This window comes from Aquila chrysaetos (assembly GCF_900496995.4).
Source record: "Aquila chrysaetos chrysaetos chromosome W unlocalized genomic scaffold, bAquChr1.4 W_unloc_1, whole genome shotgun sequence".
NCBI classification, from domain to species: domain Eukaryota; kingdom Metazoa; phylum Chordata; class Aves; order Accipitriformes; family Accipitridae; genus Aquila; species Aquila chrysaetos.
In genome coordinates, this window is record NW_024470321.1 from 4,773,019 (window position 1) to 4,783,400 (window position 10,382).

The 10,382-nt window shown below is 45.7% G+C and overlaps 1 protein-coding gene across 1 annotated transcript; it reads left to right on the top strand.

Annotated features, from left to right (window-relative positions):
- The first annotated feature begins 3,940 nt into the window (after positions 1–3,940).
- Positions 3,941–4,976, top strand: LOC121232904 (endogenous retrovirus group V member 1 Env polyprotein-like). The gene is made up of 2 exons (XM_041121415.1): positions 3,941–4,440; positions 4,580–4,976. The coding sequence occupies exons 1-2, from the start codon at positions 4,028–4,030 to the stop codon at positions 4,629–4,631; spliced, it is 465 nt and encodes a 154-aa protein (XP_040977349.1). The 5' UTR covers positions 3,941–4,027; the 3' UTR covers positions 4,632–4,976.
- Positions 4,977–10,382: the final 5,406 nt, after the last annotated feature.

The window sequence follows — 10,382 nt, forward strand, 5'->3', positions numbered from 1 at the left end:
TAGGAGAATTGGTCACTGCATGGAGCGTAATTACTAAAGAGGCTGAAGCTAAAGAACCAGTGTTTATTTACACAGATTCATACACTGTGTTTAAGGGATTGTGGCAGTACATTCCCCCCCCGCCCCCCCATCCCACCAGCAGGAAACAAAACTTCTCCAGGCAGGGAAAAGGGGAAGGAAACCCTGGAGGCTGCAGGTTGAAATTTGAACTGGCCAATCGAGATGCACCAGGTACACCGAGGTGACCCTCCTAGCCAATAGAATCAGATGACCACAGGTCAGATTCGACAAGGGTATAAACGGGGTCCCGCCGGAGGACACATTGGCAGTCCTCCTCGGAGCAGCGGGTCTGCAGTCGGGGACTCCCCCTCAGGCCGGGGCACCGCCCGAGGTAACTCCTCGAGGGAGAGAGCCCTCAGCTTTTAGGTGAGTGATACGCTCGTTTTGGAGCCATCACTTTAAATCTTGGGGATTCTTGAGTCGGCCGTGTAGTATTAATTCTCTTTACATCATTGAGCCTGTGGTTTTATAAAATGTTACCGGACTTCTAACTCACTTTTACTGAAGAATAAATCTGAGTTTTAACACCTGTTGGATTTGGTTATGCGTGCATCCGTAACAGGGATGTACCGAATGGCTCCCATTTTGGGAACAAAATCAATGGGAGGTCAATCGGGTACCGGTGTGGCAACGAGAAAAATGGGAGGAAATATTGAACATTGCCAAACGGAAATCCTTTTTAGTAGCATGGGTTGCTGTACACCAGACAGGAGACCTTTTGAATATTCAGGTGGATTCGTTGACCAACTTAGCAAGGTTGACTGTAGAGGGTGAAGAGGAAAAATGGGAACACGTATTGGAGTGGTTGCATGTAAAACAAGGCCATTCAGGGAGCAAAGATTTGTTTAAAGAGGCAGTAAGTAGGGGATGGTCTGTAACCAGGAAATTGTGCGAAACCATTATTTCAGCATGTGGTCTATGCCGTACTCGGCTAGGAGAACAGAACCCTTTTAAGGGCCAACTCCTACACCTAAGGGACAATAAGGGACTGTGGGACACCTGGCAGGTGGATTATATTGGTCCTTTCCAGGTTTCCAAGGGAAAACGCTATGTATTGGTGGGGGTTGAAATAGTATTGGGCCTAACCCAAGCAGAAGCTGTATCTTGAGCAACAGGGGAAAGTATGGTGAAGGGGTTAAAAGGATGGTTTAGCTGCTTGCCTAAACCCAAATCGATCCAATCGGACAACAGAAGCCACTTTACTGCTGGGGTGGTTCAGGAGTGGGCTCAGGAAGAAGGAATCCAGTGGGTTTTCCATACCCCATACTACCCCCAAGACCTTTTCCTATTTTATTCTGTTTCTTTTTTGTATACATTTTAGATCTAAAGAGGAGGAAAAGAAAACAACGTGGGACCTATGTTAACCTTGACTGTGTTGATAATTGTGTGTGTTATTTGTTTAATCTTATCTTTTGTCTATTTATGTTTAAATAGAGAAAGATGTTTTGGTATGTCTAATATTGACCCTTTGCCATAAGTTTAAGTTGTTTGTATTATTATAAAATGTTTTGGAAAGTTTGTGTCTCTCTCCTCTTCACCGCTCTTGGTGGGACTCGAGGAGAGGAATCCCCAAATTTAGCATGGGAACTAACTCATGGTTTTATGTATATTTGGAATCACACTGACCAAGGTATATGTATTCCAATTCCAAAAGCCATAAACCAGGATATTAAGTTTACCCTTATACCAGTAAATTTAACCATCTGGGTGAACTCCCTGCAGACTGAACAGAATGGGACGGGGTTTATGTTGAAATCCTTTTGAATATCAGCCTAACAACGATTTTGCAAGCTATGGTGGATGGAGAAGGGACAAGGCAGCCTTTTATGATGTCCCATCAAATATCACCCCCACTTATAATGATACGTGTAAGTGATTGTCCTAGTTTCAGCTGGGATAGAGTTCATTGTCTTCCTAGTAGCTGGTACAGTGCTATGTTTTGAGTTCAGTATGTGAAGAATGTTGATAACACTGATGTTTTCAGTTGTTGCTAGTAGTGTTTAGACTAATGTCAAGGATTTTTCAGCTTCTCATGCCCAGCCAGCGAGAAAGCTGGAGGGGCACAAGAAGTTGGCACAGGACACAGCCAGGGCAGCTGCCCCAAAGTGGCCAAAGGGGTATTCCATACCATGTGATGTCCCATCTAGTATAGGAACTGGGAAGTGGGGGCGGGGAATCGCCGCTCGGGGACTAGCTGGGTGTTGGTCGGCGGGTGGTGAGCAATTGCACTGCGCATCATTTGTACATTCCAATCCTTTCATTATTGCTGTTGTCATTTTATTAGTGTTATCATTATCATTATTTGTTTCTTCTTTTCTGTTCTGTTAAACTGTTCTTATCTCAACCCATGGGTTTTGCTTCTTTTTCATGATTTTTCTCCCCCATCCCACTGGGTGGGGGGGAGTGAGTGAGCGGCTGCGTGGTGCTTAGTTGCTGGCTGGGGTTAAACCACGACAGTGATGGAGATTGGAAGTCTACTTCACAAACGTACTAAAGACAACAAATCAGGCCTGCCCACAAGGGTTTGAACAGGCGTACAATGAATCAGGCCTACGGAAAACAAGATGGAGCATAACTGGTTGTCCCTCTTATCACAACATATCTTGCAGTCAAGTCCCGTTCTGGTCAGCCTCACCAGAAACAACCTCCTTTGAACTGTAATATACTGAAAAATGGACTCCTACATGGTGTATTCCATCCTGGTTTCGGTTGGGATAGAGTTAATTTTCTTCCTAGTAGCTGGTATAGTGTTATGTTTTGGATTTAGTATGAGAAGAATGTTGATAACACACTGATGTTTTCAGTTGTTGCTAAGTAATGTTTAGTCTAAAGTCCAGGATTGTTCAGCTTCTCGTGCCCAGCCAGCAAGAAGGCTGGAGGGGCACAAGAAGTTGGGAGGGGACACAGCCAGGGCAGCTGATCCAAAGTGGCCAAAGGGGTATTCCGTACCATGTGACATCACATCTAGTGTATAAACTGGGGGGAGCTGGCCTGGGAGGGATGGCTGCTCAGGAACTAACTGGGCATCGGTCGGTGAGTGGTGAGCAATTGCATTGTGCATCACTTGTTTTGTATATTCCAATCCTTTTATTATTATTATTGTCATTTTATTATTGTTATCATTATTAGTTTCTTCCTTTCTGTTCTATTAAACTGTTCTTATCTCAACCCACGAGTTTTACTTTTTTCCCCATTTTTCTCCCCCATCCCACTGGGTGGGGGGGAGTGAGTGAGCGGCTGCGTGGTGCTTAATTTCCAGCTGGGGTTAAACCATGACAGTATATTACTCCCCAATAGAAAGGGAACATATTCCTTCCTAGAGAGAAAGCCCTTAGCCTGGGGATGGTCAGTGAAACAAATGTTATTGGGCCACCTGCTCCCGTTATTAAATAAGACATTTGTAAAAAACTCTAATTGGGAAAAGTCTACGTTGTTAAATTGTACCCATATAATCAATTGCTCCACTGGAGCAGGGAATCCAATGGAAACATGGTGGATACTGGAAATCAGAACCTTGATTAGGGACATGTGTACCTGCTGGGGTTATCCTAATTATGGATATTTAAACCAGGACCCCTTGTGTAATCAGATGACCAATAATACTCAAACCTGGTTCATTTCTGTAATACCCACCAGCCACCATCTGGACTCGAGACCGGAATGGAACAGAAAAATACGGGCCACTTGAGTTCCGAGGGATGATATCAATACATGTGAGACCACACTATATGCGGCCCCTAGGGGCATGGTGTGGGGATGTTTGGATGGGAAACTATATGCTCATCTTAATGTAGTACAATATGCTGGTCTAAAATGTGGAATTGGCATTCCAACAATGTGTCCAAATAGGGTGTTTAATTTCTCAACATCTCTTCAGGGTCGAAGGCGCCAGGATGATGGCAGCCCTCAGGCATGAGCTGAGTGGGTGATACATGGAGTCCAAGTACCTGATTATTACACTTGGAGCATGACAACATCTCTGATGTTAGAAAATACATTTAATCCTTATGTAACCCTTAAAAGACACCAATTTGTATTAGAAAATATTACTTGGCAGATGCACGTCCTGAGTAATTGGATGAGATATGCTTTTGGGGAATTAAATTTACAGGTCCAACAGGCATCCAAGATGGCACTACAAAATCGACTAGCATCGGACATGTTACTGTTGAAAGAGCATGGAGTGTGTGCTATGCTGAATCTAACTGAGGGAGAATGCTGTATCACCATCCACAATGCCACCACCTCTATAGAGGAAGCCCGTGCCAGAATGAAAGAAGTCACCGACAAGACTGGAGAACTCTTCCAGGCGATGCAACCAAGGAACTGGTTTGAAGGAGCATGGATTGCATCACTGTTGAAGTCTCTTGGACTCACAGGGTGGGGAAGATGGCTTATAAATATCGGTCTTACAGTATTGTGTGGATTCTTGTTTTTAATGCTAGGCCTTGCAGCAGTTAGATGTATGATCTCTCGCCTTCTGTCTTCTCTTTCCTCTGTACCTGTTCGCTATGTACAGATCACAACTGTCGAAGAAGAACTTGGAGTGTTTGAGCCATGGGGTGGTGTAGGAGACAACTTGTAACTCCCAGAAACAAAGATTGAGAGAAGTAGCCTGAGGGAAGCATGAACAATGTGGAGAGGGGAAACCTGGTAAAGATAAGGGGGGAGGGGGGAGGCCCTCTGAGCCTTTCTGAGAAATGTCTCAAACACTCACAAGTACCCTGAACTGAATAATGCAGGCCTTGTGCTCAATGGACTGATAAGGCTACCCATGGGGGAGGAATAGCAAAGGATGCGGCTGGAGGAGGAAGCCCTGTGGAGACAGGAGGGTTCTGCTGATACCGAAAAGCCGGTCGAAGAAACTCTCTAACACTCGTTTTGGAGTTTTAGAAAGCAGGCATTCTTTATTGCAGCACTGGATGCACGGGGGATAGTTCCACCTAGCGTGCATACCACAGCTCTAGCACTAACAGGTTATATAGAATAACTAATTGCATATTCATCAGATTAGTATACATATACAGAAAAATGATTATAACTGATTATCTTAGTACTGCCTACATCCGATCACGTGCAATGAAGGATCCATTTGAGTCGAAGGGCTGCTTTTACGACCACCGACCCATTTGAAGTTCTTGCTGGCTGTCCTTGAAGTCTTTATTCTTGTCCTTGTTCTTTGATCTTGAAGCTTAACGCAGTTTCAATCACATGTGGTCAGTTTCAACTTTGTTCTCATCTAGCATACAGGAACATCTAGTCATAAGAGCAAAGAACTGCAAAACTTATGAATAATTAGTAGTTAATCACTTGACTACACTTTTGTAATTATCTCCCCGGCTACCCTTTGTCTATTGTTTCAACCTTAATGTTAATATATGATCATTTATCAAATCTCACTTATACAGTTATCTAGCAGCAAACCAGTTTTCATAGAAGGTACAAAATATTAAAACCATAAAAATTTGAGCAAACCACACGAAATGTATGGAAATATGCTATCACTGTTGTGGTGCAACTTGTGAAGCTTGCTATGCTAATAAAGATTATGGAGATCACGCTAAACCTATGTGACTACAGCACTCCTCTCAACCCAAATCATACTATGCATCACCTGGGGAAGGGGGGAGTGTGACGGTCTGACAGATTATAATCAATGTCTCAAACATTCATTAAAGAACTTTGGTGGGGAAAACAGCCTCCGTAAAAACGCTGGAGTTTTGTGAACAGGACAATGTGGCCGGAGGAGAGGGCCCCACGGAGGGTCGGACCGCGCTTCTCCAAAGCTGCAATTCCTTATCTTAAGTGACCAGGAGAAGGAGCACAGCGTATGCGCCTGGAGGAGGAGGCCCCACGGAAGATGGGACTGTGCTTCTATCTTAAGTGGTCATGCCAGCAGGGAAAGAGAGACAACTCCCCAATGAACCCCCCCAAAGCTCACTGACTGATTCCAGAGAACCTCAGGAACGGGAACTGCGCATGTCGAGACCATCAACTAACACACTATAAAAGAAGAGAACGAGTTCTAAGTGCACGCCCTCTGGAACCGGATCTCTACGCTGGCTGGACCAACGCTGGACCCAGGACTGGTGAAACCCTTCTCTTCTCTCTTTCTTTCTTTCTTCTTCTTTCTTTCTTTCTTTCTTTCTCTCTTTCTCTCTCTCCCTCCCTCTTTTTTTTTTCTCTCTTTTCCACAGTCCCTACACCTCATCCTTTTAAACATAAACCGTTGACCAAGTCTGAGACTAGGAGTGGATCTAGCCGCCTCTGGGCTCCTCTTTGAGAAGGAGTCCAGAAAGCAAGGGGGTCTGCTCTGAACCTCGTGACAAAACGGGAGGGCTCTCCTTCTGACACAGTTTCATGTTCCTTTTTCTGCTTCTTTTTCTACACCTCCCTTCTCTTTTCAAACAGCGGTTTAATGACATGTTGCAAGGTTCATATTGATAAGTTCACTTGTACTTGGGCAAGGTTAGCTAGGTGGAATAAATGTTGATTGTTGTTTGAACTCCCCTGGTGTCGTTTCACCTTAATTCTGACAAAGGAAATCCACGAACCTGAGTCGCTCCAACTTTGGGACGCGACAGGGAGAACCTGAAACGAAACTGCCACCATAGCAGGCAGGCGGGTCGTACTGATATGGTAAACATAAAGGGGGAAGATAGGTGCCACTGTGTGGGAATCTGCAGAAGAGTGCTCTTATGAACCAGAAACTCCCTGTTGGCTGGAACAACGCTGGAACCAGGACCGGTGATCTCTTTATCTCTCTCTCTCTCTCCCCCTCTGTTTCTCTTTTCTCTTAGAGTTGTTAAGTAACGCAAGGCATACCTTACTGCTTGTCATAATTTGTTATATACCTAACCAATTATCAGAAAACCTAGTTTAAGACATATTAATCACTGTGGGAATCTAATAAATGTTTGTATACTGACCTTGAAAGTTGTCTCACCTTAGTCCATGCCGCTGGGGATTTGTGAATCTGAGTCACTCATCCTCCTCTTCTGAGTGGGTTGTGACACTGGTACAGCGTGTTTTGGATTTAATGTGTGAATAATGTCGATAACACACTGATATTTTAGTTGTTGCTAAGTAACGCTTATCCTAAGTTAAGGATTTTTCAGTTTCCCATGTACATGTAGGTATACAAGAAGCTGGGAGGGAGCATAGCCAGGACAGCTGACCCAAACTAGCCAAAGGGATATTCCATGCCATAGAACGTCATGTTCAGTATATAAACTGGGGGGACTTGGCCAGGAGGGGTGGTTCACTGCTTGGGTATCAGTCAGCAGGTGGTATGCAATTGCATTGTGCATCACTTGTCTTTTCTTGGTTTGTTTTTTTTTTTTCTTGATTTTTTTTTGTTATATTCCTTTTCATTACTATTATTATTATATTTTTATTATTATTGTTAGTAGTATATTTATTTTACTTTAGTTATTAAATCGTTCTTATCTCAACCCATGAGTTTTACTTTTTTTTCTCCAATTTTCCTCCCTATCCCACTGAGAGGGGGGAGGAGTGAGCAAGCGCTGTGTGGTACTTAGTTGCTGGCTGGGGTTAAACCACGACAACTGTGTATGATTGTGATGGAAAAGGACTTAACTGCAAGGTTCAAGCAAATGATTTATTTGAACTTCACTTACAGACTTAATGCCACTATTGCAGGTTTTACAGATACAATGGAGGAATGCACTATTGCAATTTTTTAAGGCAAGAGTAGTACATTATTACAACCACAAGCACACATGTGTTTACAAACTTACAGCATAAACAATATTCACTTACCCCTCCAGGTAAGGGCTCTCAATCCCAGGGAAGCTACCTTGACCGGTGTCCTGATCAAGGAGGGGAAGGGTTTCCTTCACAAGCCAACTGTATAGTTGGAGAAGTGACTCCCTCATTTCCAACCTGAATCTTAGAATTTTTATCCCCTGACTTGTGGAATGGTGTGTATGATTATGTCTGAGTGGATTATGATATATGCCTAAATGGATTGTGTATATCTGAGTGGAGTTTCCCCTTATCTTTCCTTTGCTGGTCTGTGATTGTTTGAATACACAAGGTTGTCATTTGAAACTGAAGCTGAAACCCTCCAGGTTTTGGGTTTTTTTTCCTTGCTTCCTCAGGCAACTGAATAGTGGTTGGATTGAGACTCAGGGCATATGTATTGGGTCTGGCTGAGATGGAGTTAATAGTCCCCATAGCAGCCCTCATAGAGCTGTGCTCTGCATTAGTAGCTAGAAAGGTGTTGATAACACACCAGTGTTTTGGCTACTGCTGAGCAGTGCTGGCACAGCACCAAGGCTCTCCCCAACATTTTTGCCCCCCCCCCCCTCAATGGCAGGCTGGGCCAGGGCAAGATCTTGGGAGGGGACATAGCCAGGACAGCTGACCTAAACTAACCAAACAGATATTCCATACCATATGACATCAGCTCAGCTATAAAAGCTAAGTAAAGGGAGATGGAAGGGAAGGCATTTTTGTCTTCCGGAGCGACCACCACGCGTACTGAAGCCCTGCTTCCCAGGAAGTGGCCAGACATCGCCTGCTGATGGGAAGTAGAGAATAACATCATTTGTTTTTCTTTGCTTTCACGCGTGACCTTTGCTTTCACTTTATTAAACTGTCCTTATCTTGACCCACGAGCCTTTTGTTATATTTTCTCTCCCCTGTCCAGCTAAGAAGGGGGAGTGATAGAGCGGCTTTGGTGGGCACCTGGCACCCAGCCAGGGTCAACCCACCACAGTCCTTTTTGGCGCCCAATGTGGCGAAAAAAGTTGGGACAGGCGGTTTTCGGCAGCCGGAGAGAGGAGTGAGAACATGTAAGAGAAACAACCCTGCGGACACCAAGGTCAGTGAAGGAGGAGGAGATGCTCCAGGCGCCGGAGCAGAGATTCCCCTGCAGCCCATGGTGAAGACCATGGTGAGGCAGGCTGTCCCCCTGCAGTCCATGGAGGTCCACGGTGGAGCAGATATCCACCTGCAGCCCATGGAGGACCCCACGCCGGAGCAGGTGGGTGCCCGAAGGAGGCTGTGACCCTGTGGGAAGCCCGCGCTGGAGCAGGCTCCTGGCAGGACCTGTGGATCTGTGGAGAGAGGAGCCCACGGAGCAGGTTTTCTGGCAGGACTTGTGACCCCGTGGGGGACCCACGCTGGAGCAGTGTGCTCCTGAAGGACTGCACACCGTGGAAAGGACCCATGCTGGAGCAGTTCGTGAAGAACTGCAGCCCGTGGGAAGGGCCCACGTTGGAGAAGTTCGTGGAGGACTGTCTCCTGTGGGTGGGACCCCACGCTGGAGCAGGGAAGAGTGTGATGAGTCCTGCCCCTGAGGAGGATGAAGCGGCAGAAAACAACGTGTGATGAACTGACCATAAACCCCATTCCCTGTCCCCCTGTGCCGCTGGGGGGGTTGGTAGAGAAGCCGGGAGTGAAGTTGTGCCCGGGAAGAAGGGAGGGGTGGAGGGAAGGTGTTCTGAGATTTGGTTTTATTTCTCATTACTCTGCTCTGGTTGATTTGTAATAAAGTGAGTTAATTTTCCCCAAGTTGAGTCTGTTTTGCCCGTGACGGTAAGTGGTGAGTGATCTCTCTCCTGTCCTTATCTCGACCCACAAGCTCTTTGTTATATTTTCTCTCCCCTGTCCAGTTGAGGAGGGGGAGTGATAGAACGGCTTTGGTGGGCACCTGGCAACCAGCCAGGGTCAACCCATCACAGCATACTATTTGTTAAGGGATTTCAAGGCTCAGTTCAGGTTTTGGTTCTTTGAATGGCACAGCCACCACCCTGTTTAGTTTAGGGCTTATCAGACAACCCAGGGCTAAGCTGGCTACACAGCTCCCTGTGAGTCGTCTCTGCAGAGACACAGGGCCTCAAGCAACCCAAGCCTGGGTCACTTTTGTAACCCCTCATGAGTCGCCTGTGTACACTAGACATGGTGAAACTTGTTTGTGAACTATGAGCTGGACAATCCACACAATGATGCACCCCAGGATGTGGTTTGCTCTCTTGGCTGCCAGGGCACGCTGCTGACTCATATTGAGCCTGCTGTCAACCAGCACCCCCAGATCCCTTTCTGCAGGGCTGCTCTCCAGCCACTCCTCTCCCAATTTATACTTGTGCCCAGTGTTACTCCATCACAGGTGCATAATCCAGCATTTGGTCTAGTTAAATTTCATGCCACTGATGATTGGCCAATGCTCCAATCTACCTCTGAAAAGCCTCTTTTCCGTCGAGAGAGTGAACAGCACCTCCCCATTTATTATCATCAGCAAACTTGCTAATGGTGCATTCAACTCCTGCATCCAGATCATTGATAAAAACTATTGA

Excerpts from the sequence above, each read along its gene's own strand:
- LOC121232904 (XM_041121415.1), top strand. The coding sequence starts at position 4,028 with ATGACAACATCTCTGATGTTAGAAAATACATTTAATCCTTATGTAACC. Across the intron at positions 4,441-4,579 it reads AAGTCTCTTGGACTCACAGG|ATCACAACTGTCGAAGAAGA; the intron begins GTGGGGAAGATG and ends CGCTATGTACAG.